Source organism: Bufo gargarizans, chromosome 9 (assembly GCF_014858855.1).
Source record: "Bufo gargarizans isolate SCDJY-AF-19 chromosome 9, ASM1485885v1, whole genome shotgun sequence".
Lineage (NCBI taxonomy): Eukaryota > Metazoa > Chordata > Amphibia > Anura > Bufonidae > Bufo > Bufo gargarizans.
Genome location: NC_058088.1, coordinates 187,713,151 through 187,728,800, shown reverse-complemented (window position 1 = coordinate 187,728,800; position 15,650 = coordinate 187,713,151). Strand labels below are relative to the sequence as shown.

The 15,650-nt window shown below is 44.4% G+C and overlaps 1 protein-coding gene across 1 annotated transcript; it reads right to left on the bottom strand.

Annotated features, from left to right (window-relative positions):
* Positions 1 to 5,309: 5,309 nt before the first annotated feature.
* On the bottom strand, positions 5,310 to 15,430 carry LOC122919875 (zinc finger protein 618-like). Its single transcript, XM_044269059.1, has 4 exons — positions 15,400 to 15,430; positions 15,223 to 15,306; positions 7,798 to 7,875; positions 5,310 to 5,929 (listed from the first exon to the last, which is right to left on the bottom strand). Exons 1-4 carry the CDS (start codon positions 15,428 to 15,430, stop codon positions 5,322 to 5,324), a joined length of 801 nt encoding a protein of 266 aa, XP_044124994.1. The 3' UTR covers positions 5,310 to 5,321.
* Between the last annotated feature and the right edge of the window lie 220 nt (positions 15,431 to 15,650).

The following is a 15,650-nucleotide window of genomic DNA, read 5'->3' as shown; positions in this document are numbered from 1 at the left end:
TTTGATGTTGGGGTGCTGTGCCTCTTTTTCTCCACACATAGTGTTGTGTGTTTCTTCCAAACAACTCAACTTTGGTTTCATCTGTCCACAGAATATTTTGCCAGTACTGCTGTGGAACATCCAGGTGCTCTTGTGCAAACTGTAAACGTGCAGTGGCTTCCTCTGTGGTATCCTCCCATGAAATCCATTCTTGTTTAGTGTTTTACATACCGTAGATTCGCTAACAGGGATGTCAGCATATGCCAGAGACTTTTGTAAGTCTGTAGCTGACACTCTAGGATTCTTCTTCACCTCATTGAGCAGTCTGCGCTGTGCTCTTGCAGTCATCTTTACAGGACGGCCACTCCTAGGGAGAGTAGCAGCAGTGCTGAACTTTCTCCATTTATAGACAATTTGTCTTACCGTGGACTGATGAACAGCAAGGCTTTTAGAGATACTTTTATAAACCTTTCCAGCTCAGTGACCCAATCTGAGTATGTAACGGTACACACTCAGATTGGGTCACTGTCACTAGTGGAGTACCTCAGGGGTCAGTACTGGGCCCTATTCTCTAATATATTTATTAATGATCTTGTAGAAGGCTTGCACAGTAAAATATAAATTTTTCGCAGATGACACTAAACTGTGTAAAGTAATTAACACTGAAGAGGACAGTATACTGTATATGTATACTACTATAGAGGGATCTGGATAGATTGGAGGCTTGGGCAGAGAAGTGGCAGATGAGGTTTAACACTTCATCGTCGTCACCGGGCATGCGCTGAGCCCAGTGATGTCCGAGGCTCGCTCTTCCCTCAGTCTCCAGCAAATCGCACTGGCGCAGCCCTCAGTGGGTACTGCGTCTGCGCGAGACTTTGCTCGGCCGTCAGGGAGGGGGAGGAGAGGGATGAGACGCTGTGGGCCGTTAGGGATTCAGGAGGAAGGCGTTTTGGGCACTGCAGGGGGGCGTTACTGGGCACACAAAGTGGAACATAACGCCCCTCTGGGCACCTTCAGGATTAATTAGCATAATTATAAAAGTTGTTTTTCAGCAAAACTACTGGACGGATTACAGTATAGAACAGCAAAGCTGATTCAATGTAATCTGTGGAGCATGACTGGTTTAAAATCTGAATTTGTGTTATGAGAGGTAACAGAATCCCTTTAAGCAGACTGTGATTGTCTATTGTTGTGACTTAGATGAAGATCAGATCACCTTTTATGACTAATTTGTGCAGAAATCCATATCATTCCAAAGGGTTCACATGCAAGAAAAAGTAACTGTATACTACCATAGTGTATTTTGGGTTGGCTTTTCTAGTTGAGTAAGGGGGTAATATGCTTTTTTTTTTTTTTTTTTTTTTTTTTTTTTAATATGTTGTATATACTTGATGAATCGCTCTATGCAAAGACCGAGGCTGGGTTAACATGTACCGTATCATGGCCGGTAAGTAACGCCACAATATCTGTGCCAAATGAGTTAGTAAAATGGGTGCAACCTGCAAAAACTTCCTGCTGTTATTGGCGACACTACTGCTACGTGTGAACCCGGCCTTGTGATATAGGGACTGTCATTACTGGGTGCCAGAGAGGAGACAGACATCCTTCTGATCGGATCTCTCTTCAGACCTTGTTGTATGTTTGCTCGGTGTCGTCTAAGGACCTTTTTTGTCCTGATTTTTATTGCCTTGCACACCGGATCACGTGCCTATAAATGCCTGCCAGCCTGGAATGTACGCTGCCTCCTGCTGTATTCAGGTTCAGGACATTGTGATGTTGGCACCACACTACTTCACCCAACAATAAACCCAGTTTTTAAGGCTGGTCTTAAATGGTTGTGCTTTTTTTCTGGCTCTGCACATTTATTGGGAACTTTTCACCATGAAAATGCAGTGCGGGCAGCATGTATATGGTCCGTAAAACTTGTCACTTCTATGCTTAGGCGTGAGTGGGCCGTCCTCTTAAAGCTACCTCTCTGACCAAGGACGGCGAGTTAGCAGATTTTACTAAATCTCCTCCTATAAAAATAATCTCTGCTCCACATAACGCACTGCATTTCCTTGCTGACAGGTTTCTTGTCCCTCTGCAGAGGTACACTAGCTTGCCCACAATGCACATCACTGCTGTGCCCCGTATCAGTAATTACAGCTTTGTCTATCCATGAAATGGGGATCAGTGCAGCAGTTCAGCTGAGGACACCTCATTTCTGGATGAGACTCCTCTGACTCTTTCGAAGAGACTGACCGATGTGAAGGCGCACAGTGCCCAGCGTGTCTGCCCCCTCAGGTGTGACCACACAGCGCATTGAGTATTTAACTAACCAAGACTGTATAGCCGGTCTGCATTGTTAATGGTTGCGTGGTATTGAAGGTGCAGCACAGCCGATAACAATGCAGCCTGGCTATACAATGTGGTCTTCATTTGTTAAAGGGGTTTTCTAAGACTAAGGCCTCATCCACACGAACGTTGTTTGTTTCCCGTTTTTGCGGACTGCAAAACGCATACGGTCGTGTGCATGTAGCCTAATACTGATGACCTCTCCAGATGATAGGTCATCAGTATCTGATCGGTGGGGGTCAGACACCTGGGACCACCACTGATCAGCTGAAGTGAGCACTGTGGCCTTCTCTCAGCTTACCAACCACAGCACCATACATTGTATAATGGCCGTGCTTGGCACTGCACTCAGGCCCATTCACTTCTATAGGGCTGAGCCGCTAGGCCATGAGAACGTTAAATGTGACATTGCTGTCCTAGAAAAAGCTGAGAAAAGACCGCAGCACTCACAGGAGCACCGGTGTCTTCTCAAACAGATGATCGGGGGGGTCCTGGATGTTGGACACATACTGATGACCTATCCAGAAGGTAAGAAACAAAAGGGTTTGTAGAGCAGCACCCACGGACTTAAATGGCCACACCGGTAATGCAACAGCCGAGCAATGACCGCAGATCCTCAGCAGTCAGCCGTATAGTAAATGAAGAGAGGTAGAGGCAGCATCTCCAGTGAATCTTTTTGTGGACGGACTTTACAGAAAGTGTGCCTTTAATCAAGCAGCAACGTTTCGGCTGTATCGAGCTTGATTTTTATGGCACACTTTCTGTAAAGTCCATCCAATACAGGATTCACTGGAGATGCTGCTGCTACCTCTTCATTTACTATCCAGAAGATAAGTCATCAGTATCAAAATCTTAAAAATCCCTTTTAAATAAGAGGCAGCTGTGGCCTAACTGGTCACACCCCCCAATGGCTCACAACCGCTACAAACCCTTATTTTAGCCATGGATGGAGGTCTCCGAGATGCGCCGCCACAGTCCCAACTTCTCATAAAACGCGACCCCTCAGGCGCAGATTTTTTTTTTTTTTAAATGTGATGTATTTATGGTTTTACAATAAAATTCTAAGTCCTCAAGCAACTGGGTCATCCTCTCAGTTACAATGTGCCGTCCGTCCTGGCATCCGTTATAATAGTAACACGTAACCCGATTTTCTAGTGATCGCCCTCTATTACCAGACTGTCCTGCATCGGTCTGGAACCTATCCAAGGAATATTTTCCGCCACAAACTAGAAAAACAGCAAAACCGTTCAGTTTGTATATAAATAGTTATAGAACTCTCCTTTTATATATAGAATTTTATTTCTAATGTCTGTATAGTGGGGAATTTTTTTTTTTTTTTTATAAATCACAAAAATAACCGCAAAGTGGCTTCACGTCTATACAGTAAATAACTGCACCACCCATGCGGGAAGGAGGGAGGATTTATTTTTAATTTTTTATTCGACTGTGATAAACTTTAGCGGATTTACAGTTTGTTACGGCATTGAACGGTACAAATCTGTGCCTGGATAAACCACGTATTGGTAAATGTTGAGAGTACAAACTTCTCCCCAAAAATAAAAGTTCTAGATATTAGTGCTGGAGTACGATAAATTGGCAAATTCCTAATATCTAGTGTGTCTTTTTTTTTTTTGCCCGGACTCCTGTGGAGTGAACGTGTGGTATTGCCATTAACGCTCTACTTCTTCTTCATTCTTCCTTCCTTACATCGTCCATGAGACGTTCCTTCACATTAAACATTTGGATAGGACAAAAGTAAAAAAATTCAATTTTCCACGCACACTTCCGTTGAGTATTAAGAAAGTCGGAATAATAAGAAAAAAAGAGTCACCCCTTTTAAAGAGCATTCCCACTTTTTGGGTTAATCTTTAAAACATTTTAAACTGTGGCCCTAAAAGTCCCCCTCCACTCAGGAAAAAAAATGGGGTCTTAATAATTTCTCTCTGCACAAAACATTAATCTGTGACCCACACGGTATGTGGGAATCAGCCCAGACACGGTGCAGGACCCTCTCTGTGCATGGGCCGCCCACGGGGGACAAAGACAAATGATGGGGGCTACTAGAGGTAGAGTAGAATTATGGAAGTGGTACAGCAGGGGCGGGGTCAACAGTGAAAGAATAGGGAACTGAATGCATGGACGATGTCTTAAAGGGGTCGTCTAAAATTAGAAAAAAAATGGCGGTTTTCTTTCCTGTCCACAGGTTGTAGGCGGTACTGCTGTTCAGTCTCATTTACTTCAATGGAGCCGAGCTGCAATACCAGCCACAAACCATGGACGGGCGGAATGGAGCAGCCATGGTTTTCTAATCTATTATTTATTTATTTATTTTATTCCAAAAACAATGACACTCTTGGGTGGCGCTGTTTCTGGATTAACCCCACAAACTATTTTATGTGATCTTGGAAAACCCCTTTAAATAAAAACGGTTTCTGAAGCCTTAGGCTAGGCCTGAGTGAGCGCGCTGCGTTACAGTTGTGCTACAGTTCTGGTGTGGGCATGCTCTGTGGCAGGCGCAGCACTATGAAGTGGCTTTTGCGCTGTGGCATTAGAAGAATTCTGAAGTCTCTAACTTTTTTTTAGTCCAAGCAGACTGTCTATTACTCTGTAATTCCTCTAGCGCCGTTCTATGGAAACAGTAGGTTTAAAGAGCACACCGAATGCTTGAAATAACTTCTTTATTAACTTCAACTTTTCTTCATATATAACACTGCCGCCTCCGCAGCAGATAGTCCATGTACAAAACACGTGTTGAATAAAGTATCATAAAATGGCGGTATGCATAAGATGGTGGTTCAACTGTTCAATCTTGTCATTCAACATACAATGGTGGATATATTTCTCTCTCCAGTATCTGTAAAAACTTTAAAAAAACAAAAAAAATTAAATCTACTTGGTTCCTAGCGTTTCCTTTTGTTGAGGTCCACAGTGTTTTCAGCATAAAATCCTTTGTCATTCACTTAAATTTTTGGAACAGTGATACGGGCCTGCAACGTGCGCTTGTTCTATACGCTTTGTACCACAGAGTTCAAGGAGCATGCGGAACAGCGTAAGCACGTCCCGACCTTGGAGAAAGCGGAAGAGTTAACTTTGCAGTCCGTTACGTACACCGTCCTAATCTCCGACATGACAAACTCCGAGAGGACGTTCTGCACCCACTGGTGGATGAATTCGCCGCTGTCTCTACTGTCCATGTCTTTAATGCCCAACACGTAGCGTTTTATCTGATTTCCTTCCGCCTGATATGCGATGAGGATGTAACACGAGACCGAACTGACGCTTTGTGAATGACAGGTGACCCCGATCCCCAAGCAGATGTTGCTGCCCAGGGCGCAGGTCACCTTGACTTTGACTTGGTTGTACATTCGTGGTAGATGCTTCAATGCTAGCGTGTTCATGTTACCCAGAATTTCGTTGACTGAGAAGGACCCATAGCGAGCTCCAGTGTCTACAAGGGTCTGTGCCAGCTTCAGGAAGTCTTTGCCGTTGACCACGCTCAGAGCTCCCAGGTCGGCGCACATTACCCTCAGAAGCCTTTCGGCAATGTGTTGGCGCTCCTTTTCAGGGACAGAGTTGTTGGCAGCTGGCACTGGTGCAGAAGACGCTGCAGCTGCTGAAAAAGCAAGAGACGGGACAAGAACAAGATAAGATTTACATGATTAGGATCTCGGGCTGTGCTCAGACGTGTTACCGAATATCATGCAACACAAACCCATGGTAATTTTTGTCCTAATAGCTCAGCAAATAACGACACCTCAAGCAAGTCAGGAAAGATGGCTAAACGCAGTACATGTATGTCGGCCGAACCCACAGATTTCATCGGGACATTTAATGTGTATGGGGGCCTCCCGACTGTCCCCTGATGTCGGAATAGGGAAGGGTCTGGCATGTTGGATGCCTAATCCTTTTGTTTTCGGGGAGAACAGGTGTCCCAGGTGTCAGACCCCCACCAATCAGTATAAATATATCGAAAAAACCCCTTCAAGGCATCTTCCCTTATGGGATGGTGCCTGAGCAATAGGTTTACTAGCTTGCTAGATCATGCAAACTTGCACTGTTGGTCTGCCCATGTACCAACCTCTGCCTCATTCAGTTACAAAAATCCCAGAAAAGGCATGTAGGAGACATGTAGGAGCACGATTTCTAGTAGAGTACTCTGCTCCCGAAACCAGACCGTATATCATTTATATGATTTATAAAGCTGTGTGTCTCTGCCCGGTCGCCGCTGTAAAGATCTGTACTCATAATGCCGTCACTGCCAATCATTACAGCAGAGGTCGGGCAGAGACACACAGCATTATAATTCATCCTGTCACAGAAGCAGAGTACACTATGGGAAATCATGCTCGTCTGAAGGGGTTTTACCAGGATCATGGCTGCACCACATCTACAGGTTGTGGGTAATATTGCAGCTCAAACCCATGTCCGCCAATACGAAACACAACCTATGGAAGGGAGCAGCGATGCTTCACTAATGTTGGACAATTCCTATAAAAAGCAACAGGTCTGTGTGACATTCGTGCAATTCTTTGGCACTATAGGTGGGTGCTTACAGCCCTCCCTTCTACAGACCGATCCTATCGGAAAAATGGGCCGATGGCAAAGAACAAACGTATAAAAATATTAATTTTGCCCATCCTACCAATCAGCCGACAACGATCATTTTTTGGGTGATCGGATCTATTGTGCCGGGAGTACATCCCTGGACTCTATGCAAATCGAATGGGGACAAACGATCGTGTAGCTGGCCAGCTAAGACCTGTCCTAGGTTGCTAATATGCCTTATATGTGTATACAGCTAAACCTGCCAATACCCTTAATACAGTTCTCATGTTTATATGTTAATGACAAAAGCAAAGTTATTTACAGTGACCTCATGTTTGGATGTCATATAACTGTTATATATTGTGTTCACAGAAGCAGAAAAGATAATATGCCTTTAAGATTCCTTATATAATGTAAGGTAAGCTCAATGACACAGCAGAAACAACAGAAAGCATAGAGTTAAACTGTTGTCACTGCCCAGGAGTCTTAACCAATAACAGCTAGCCTCACACTGAGCAGGAGTATTAACCAATCACAGACAGCCTCACACTGAGCAGGATTCTTAACCAATCACAGCCAGTCTCACACTGAGCAGGAGTATTAACCAATCACAGACAGCCTCACACTGAGCAGGATTCTTAACCAATCACAGCCAGTCTCACACTGAGTCTGTGTGGGAAATGTAGGTTGAAAAAATCTGATTAATAAAGCCGGCTGAGATGGGTAATAACCCAGCCTGACGGCTGCCATCTTGTCGTACTCTGCCGTCAACGCAATGCCAGTCCAGGCTTGAGCAGGGCATTTCAGACACAATGGTAGGGGGCACGGTGACTTTTCTCCCGCTCACACGGCCATATTAATCAGATTTTCTAATACATTAAGGTGGGGAATAAACCATTTACAAGCAAATGACAATGAATTTGCAAGTATTCTCACCGGCGTGTGACTGCATGTGCTTCAGGAGATTGTTGTAAAACTGGAACTGAATCCCGCATGCCCCACAAGTGTACGGTTCTGCGAGAAAACAATTTGTGGGTTTCAAAAAGAGTTCTCACAATGCAATGCTCTAATATGCGTCACAGACGAGAGTCTCCCATGACTATTATTTCGCTATTAGACCCGGTGGGAAGGCCCCTTGAAACGCCCTTGTTTTTCTGAAGACTCCAGGATGTGGAAGACACTTGGGAGACCTAGCTGGGATCATTTGGAGACCTAGCTGGAATATAGATGGTTACGGGACGACTAAATGCAACACTGGTCACAGCTGCCCGACAGGGGCAGGGTGGAGCAGGCAGTCTACGCCTGCGCGCAGTGTGCATGGTGCCAGGTGTATGGTGTGTTTTTACGTCTTTTCTCAGCCGGGGGGTGGTCAGCTTGCTCGTCTACCTGTCTCTAACCCTGTACAAGCTGTGATGTGACATGAACAGGATCCATTTTTGATAAAAGGCTTAAAGCAGAGACATTATTTCTTAAAGGGGTTTTTCAGTTTGCACAAAAAAATGAAAAACACCAGCATTAAACCTTACTGCATTATATATATATCAGATGATGAAGTTCTGAGTGCATTTTGACTCCTTCAGCTTGCGCTGTGTTTGCAGCCCAGCGCAAGACTCACAGGGAGTGTCTGTAGACTCTGCCTCTACTTCCCCTGCCAGCTGGAACATCACAGATGCAAGCAGGGCCGGTGGCCTCATTAGTATTCACTTCAGTACGATAAATACTAATAAAGCTGTGTTGGATATGGGCCCCTATTTCAGCACATTAACCCTTGCTTCATTAGGATTTGAACCCCAGACCTTCTGTACAGCAGGCAGAAGAGTTATCTTTATACTACAGACCTGATCTGTTAGAAGGGCTGAATTTTCAGTTTTTTTTCACCGGCATAAAAACTAAATAAATAAGAGTATTGCTGAAATGAAAGGGAAACAAAGTTGCACCGTTTACCAAATCACCACAAATAATAGGTTCACTATATTGTACGGGTTATTATGAACACCAAATATCAGTCAGCTGCCTCGAAGGCCAACAGAATGATGTCTTGTATTAGAAGAGGTGTGGACTTGCAGGACAGGGATGTAATATTGCCACTATACAAAGCATTGGTACAGCCTCAACTGGAGTACGCGGTTCAGTTCTGGGCACCAGGCCATAAAAAGGATGCCCTGGAGTTAGAAAAGTGCAAAGGAGAGCGACTAAACTCATAAAGGGCCTGGACGATCTCAGCTACTGTATGAGCAAGGATTAAACAAACTCAATTTGCTTAGCCTTGAAAAAAATACGTCTAAGGGGGCACATGATTAACCTGTACAAATATATAAACTGACCGTACTGAAAATAGCAAGGGAGATTATTCTGTGTTAAACCCCCTCAAAAAACAAGGGGCCACTCCCTGCACCTGGAGATAAAAAAACATTCAGTGATAAGAGGCGAGATCTCTGGAATAGCCAAAGGAGCTGGTCACAGCAAACACAGGAGAACTGAGAATGGAGCCCGAAAGTGGTGGAGGGCGCACTGCGCATGCGCAGCTGCCCTCCATTCATTTTCTTTGTGGTTGCCACAAATGGCCGAGCGGCCCATACAAATGAATGGGGCAGTGGCCGGTCACATTCACTTCTATGGGGAGCGCACTTGGTGGTGGCTGGAACGGAGTCTTCCAGCCACCACCACCTTGGGGGGGCTTTGTTACCGATATAGGTGCGGGTCCCAGCGGTGCGACCAGCACCTATAAGACAATGGGCATTGTCTGAGATGAGACAACTCCTTTAACAACTATGTAAATACTCTCTTGTGATATTTGATACTAAAGATGCTGGAAAAGCTTCAATGGTTTTTTCTTTGTTATTTTTTTTAGGTCAAATAGTTTTTATTGAAGCAGTCTGCATTTATAATAATGTACTGAGTTTTTTTTTTTTTTTATAAATTAGAACAGAGCGAATATACATTAGGAAAGTAAAACAGAAAAGGTCAGGGCGCTTTGTTATTTATTTACAAACCGGATTCCAAAAAAGTTAGGACACTATACAAATCGTGAATAAATACTGAATGCAATGATGTGGAGATGCCAACTTCTAATATTTTATTCAGAATAGAACATAAATCACGGAACAAAAGTTTAAACTGAGAAAATGTACCATTTTAAGGGAAAAATATGTTGAATCAGAATTTCATGGTGTCAACAAATCCCCAAAAAGTTGGGACAAGGCCATTTTCACCACTGTGTGGCATCTCCCCTTCTTCTTACAACACTCAACAGACGTCTGGGGACCGAGGAGACCAGTTTCTCAGGTTTAGAAATAGGAATGCTCTCCCATTCTTGTCTAATACAGGCCTCTAACTGTTCCATCGTCTTGGGCCTTCTTTGTTGCACCTTCCTCTTTATGATGCGCCAAATGTTCTCTATAGGTGACAGATCTGGACTGCAGACTGGCCATTTCAGTACCCGGATCCTTCTCCTACGCAGCCATGATGTTGTGATTGATGCAGAATGTGGTCTGGCATTATCTTGTTGAAAAATGCAGGGTCTTCCCTGAAAGAGATGACGTCTGGATGGGAGCAGATGTTGTTCTAGAACCTGAATATATTTTTCTGCATTGATGGTGCCTTTCCAGACATGCAAGCTGCCCATGCCACACGCACTCATGCCACCCCATACCATCAGAGATGCAGGCTTCTGAACTGAGCGTTGATAACAACTTGGGTTGTCCTTGTCCTCTTTGGTCCGGATGACATGGCGTCCCAGATTTCCAAAAAGAACTTTGAATCGTGACTCGTCTGACCACAGAACAGTCTTCCATTTTGCCACACTCCATTTTAAATGATCCCTGGCCCAGTGAAAACGCCTGAGCTTGTGGATCTTGCTTAGAAATGGCTTCTTCTTTGCACTGTAGAGTTTCAGCTGGCAGCGGTGGATGGCACGGTGGATTGTGGTCACTGACAATGGTTTCTGGAAGTATTCCTGAGCCCATTCTGTGATTTCCTTACAGTAGCATTCCTGTTTGTGGTGCAGTGTCGTTTAAGGGCCCGGAGATCACGGGCATCCAGTATGGTTTTACCGCCTTGACCCTTACGCACAGAGATTGTTCCAGATTCTCTGAATCTTCGGATGATGTTATGCACAGTTGATGATGATAGATGCAAAGTCTTTGCAATTTTTCGCTGGGTAACACCTTTCTGATATTGCTCCACTATCTTTCTGCGCAACATTGTGGGAATTGGTGATCCTCTACCCATCTTGGCTTCTGAGAGACACTGCCGCTCTGAGAAGCTCTTTTTATACCCAATCATGTTGCCAATTGACCTAATTAGTGTTAATTGGTCTTCCAGCTCTTCGTTATGCTCAAATTTACTTTTTCCAGCCTCTTATTGCTACTTGTCCCAACTTTTTGGGGATTTGTTGACACCGTGAAAATTTGAATCAACTTATTTTTCCTTTAAAATGATACATTTACTCGGATTAAACGTTTGATCCGTCATCTACGTTCTATTACAAATAAAATATTGACATTTGCCATCTCCACATCATTGCATTCAGTTTTTATTCACAATTTGTTTAGTGTCCCAACTTTTTTGGAATCCGGTTTGCATTTTTGTGACAATAACTTTACAGAAAATTGTAACTTTTGCCTTGGCAGATTTTCTGACATAACTTTTACTATAAGGATTGTTTTCTAGGAGACTTTGAACCCCGGACCTTCTGTACAGCGAGCAGCTGCCGTACCCACTACTCTAATCAAAAGCTCTGCTGTCAAAATTGGATTTTGTATGCCTCATAGTTTTAATGTTTTTTTAATTAATTATCACAAAACAGCATTTGGTGTCCCTGTGATGATAATAACCAGCACAATATAGTGAACATAATATTTATGGCAAGTGGTAAACAGCGTGAACAAACATGAAGGCGGCGCACTGTTTGCCTGTATAGAGCCCTGAAATTCTTGATGGCCTTGGATCCAACCTGCTTGATAAACCCTGCCCTGAGACACGGCCTGATTACGGACATCACGTCTACAGGAGAATGAGGAGAAGACCGCTCTGAGAAGATGTGTCTACAGGACAGAGCCTTACCACACCTCAGACGTAGGCGTGATGTCATCAGGATAGGGAACCAACACAGTGGAAGACATCACGTGACCTGGATGCGAGCGCCGGAAAATGGAGAATTACAGATAAACTATCACTAGTAGTAAGTGAAAATTGCAAAACCGGAATACCCCTTTATATGGGTCAAAGGAGCTCAGCCCGGAAGGAGCAGAGTGTAGCGCTTGGAACACGTACTTCATTCCTTCTGCTTAAAGGGCCAGTATAAGTTAAAAATGAATAAGCACTACTCACCTCACCGATCCTCTGTCGCCGCTGTTCTGACAATTGGCCCACGGGTCTCCGCTTCCTGCTCCACAGCAGTGACCAGCCTCAGCTAGTGACTGGGTGTCTATAGGACCAGTAGGGACCCAGTAAGCGTCAGAACACCAGCAGTTGATGAGGGCGAGTAAGTTTTTTTTTTTTTTTTTTTTTTTTTTTTTTAACCCATTCTGTCCTGTATATATAAAAATCTATCCCGCCAGACAACCCCTTTATGAAGAAGATGATGCAATGCGACTGACGTTTGGAGCACGACCCGTATACCAGGAGAAGACTAATGAAAAAATCTGCAAAGGTGTAATGAGGACGTGTGGGTTGTACCTGGCACATATCCGGATCAGGAGAAGCTATAAAATACAAACACGTGATGCAATATTATACTTGGCTCCTGGCGGCGATCTCGCAGGTCGATCCTATCTGCCAATTTTAGGAACAGCGTTCAGCAGCAACTTAACTAACCGAGCAGCCTGGAGATACGATCTTCTCCTCATACAGTCCTGATCAAAAGTTTAAGACCACTTGAAAAATGGCAAAAAATCCTATTTCGCATGGCTGGATCTTAACAAGGTTCCAAGTAGAGCTTCAACATGCAACAAGAAGAAATGGGAGTGAGACTAAACATTATATGAGCATTAAATTTAATTAAAATAACGAATAAACTGAAACAGGCTGTTTTTCAGCTGATCAAAAGTTTAGGACCACACCTCCCCAAAAAAAAACTAAAAACTAAATCAGAAATCCAACTTCCAAACATGAACTCAGTAATGAGTAGCTCCGCCGTTATTGTTTATCACTTCAAAAATTCGTTTTGGCATGCTGGATGCAAGCATTTCCATGAGGGGAGTGGGAACATTTCTCCAAGTGGTGAAGACGGCCGCACGAAGGCCATCTACTGTCTGGAACTGTTGTCCATTTTTGTAAACGTCCCTTGCCATCCATCCCCAAAGGTTCTCAATTAGATTTAGATCAGGGGAACACGCAGGATGGGCCAAAAGAGAGATGTTATTCTCCTGGAAGAAGTCCCTTGTCCTGCGGGTATTGTGTACTGTAGCGTTGTCCTGTTGAAGAACCCAGTCGTTACCACACAGACGAGGGCCCTCAGTCATGAGGAATGCTCTCTGCAACATCTGGACATAGCCAGCGGCCGTTTGACGCCCTTGCACTTCCTGAAGCTCCATTGGTCCACTGAAGGAAAAAGCCCCCCAGACCATTATGGCGCCCCCTCCACTGTGGAGCGTAGAAAACATCTCAGGTGGGATCTGCTTGTCATGCCAGTAACGCTGGAAACATCAGGACCATCAAGGTTACATTTCTTCTCATCGGAGAATAAAAATTTCTTCCACCTTTGAATGTCCCATGTTTCTCTCTTGCAAAGTCCAAACGAGCAGTTCTGTGGAGTTCAAGGAGACGAGGGCTTTGAAGACGTTTTTTGTTTTTGAAGCTCTTCAGTCTCAGATGCCGTCTGATGGTTATGGGGCTGCAGTCAGCACCAGTAAGGGCCTTAATTTGGGTCGAGGATCGTCCAGTGTCTTGACGGACAGCCAATTGGATCCTCAGTGCTGAGGACATTTTTTGGGTCTTCCACTTGACTTTTTTGTTCCATAACCCTCAGGATCATTTAAGAAATTCCAAATGACTGTCTTCCTGCGTCCCACCTCAGCAGCGATGGCGCGCTGTGAGAGACCCGGCTTATGCAGTTCAACAACCCGACCACGTTCAAAAAGGGAGAGTTTTTTGCCTTTGCCATCACAACGTATGACTACCTGACAGACAATGAATCCACATCTTTGCACAGATTTGGCCTTTTAACGGCATGTGGGCCTAAACTTTGGATCAGCTGAAAAACAGCCTGTTTCAGTTTAATCGTTATTTTAAATTAATTGAAATAAAAATCCTTTGTCTCCCTCCCATCTCTTCTTGTTGCATGTTGAAGCTCTACTTGGGACCTTGTTAGGATCCAACAATGTAAAATATGATTTTTTTGCCATTTTTCAACTTTTGATCAGGACTGTATAATGGTAATGGCTGCCTCTTTACGTTTTAAAGGACAGGACTAGTTTTGCCCTATATGTGACAGCTCCTCTTATAACAATGCTTTGGCTCCTTTAAAAGGGTTTTCCGAGATTTTTATACGGATTACCTATCCATAGGATAGGTCATCAGTATCTGATCGGTGGGGATCCTACATCCAGCTGTTTCGAGAAGGCACCTGTGAGCGGTGTTTCCTTCTTGCAGCTTACCAAGAATAGCGTCGCACAATGTATAGTGGCTGTGCCTGGTATTGCACTCACATGAATGGGGCTGAGCTGCTCTTAGCCTAGGAAAGGCTGTAAGAAGGCTGCGAGCACTGGTGCCTTCTCAAACAGTTTTTCAGCGGCGGTCCCGGCTGTCGGACCCCCACCGATCAGATACTAATGACCTATCCAGGAAAAAGGTCATCAGTATAAAATTCTTGGAAAACCCCTTTAACCACTAATTGCCTCCATAAAAAAAAAAGTATACGACATGGTATAAGTTTTTATTTATTTTAATTTTTTTTAAGGTGTCCACTCCTTTACTATCGAAGGCCTGTCCTCGGGATAGGCAGGGGTCTGAATCTCCACTCACGCCCTCACTTATCACATGTTCTGCAGTGACCAGAAATCGGCGACAGAACTAAACAGCGCCATCTATCGTGTAGTGGACAGACATTGTCGTCGCAGCTCTGCTCTCATTCATTTCGATAGGCGCAGCGCTGCAGTAAGCGGATCGATTTCTGGCTACTGCAGAACAGCTGATAGGTGGGGGTGCGGAGTGTCGGACCTCCACCGATCAGATACTGATGACCTGACCTGCAGATAAGCCATCAGTAGTAAAGGAGTGGACAACCCCTCTCACATTTGGGTCTACGGGTGACACGGGCCACTATATGGGTTGTGCCAGGACATAAAAGGAAAATGTGAGATAGACTTCACGTAAATGGGTGACGCCCCGGGCAGATCTGCTCCCTCACACTAGACCTACCTTCTACTTTACCACTTTTGTCTTCTTTCACAGACTTGTTGTTTGTTTCCTCCTTTCTTTTCATCTTCTTCTTCCATCCTTTGCCTTAAAAACAAGAAACAGGACGTCTGTGACTCGGATATCTTAGACAAATGTTCACAGATCGGACAAAGCATCAGAAGGTTACGAGGCCCTGACCATGGCGCTGGGTCACTTCTGAAGGCGCCATTAATACCGTGGTGCTGTACATCTAAGAGGGGTTCATAATATACAACACCACAAGCACAATCAGCATGAGGAGAGAGGACTCTGCCCCCAAGAGCTTAGAATCTACAAGGGAAGGAGAAGGACACAGTAGGTGAGGGTATAGGCTGCTCTTCTGGCCGTGTGGTGGCAGCATGTTCATTGCAGGTGGTAGGTTTTCCTAAAGAGGTGGGCTTTCAGGTTAC

What these genes read in the sequence shown, in the direction of transcription:
- LOC122919875 (XM_044269059.1), bottom strand. Translation starts at nt 15,430, where the DNA reads ATGGCGCCTTCAGAAGTGACCCAGCGCCATG. An exon ending in AGAAGTGACCCAGCGCCATG is followed by an intron (nt 15,307 to 15,399) that starts GTCAGGGCCTCG and finishes CTTGTTTTTAAG; the next exon opens with GCAAAGGATGGAAGAAGAAG. An exon ending in GCACATGCAGTCACACGCCG is followed by an intron (nt 5,930 to 7,797) that starts GTGAGAATACTT and finishes TTGCTTTTTCAG; the next exon opens with CAGCTGCAGCGTCTTCTGCA.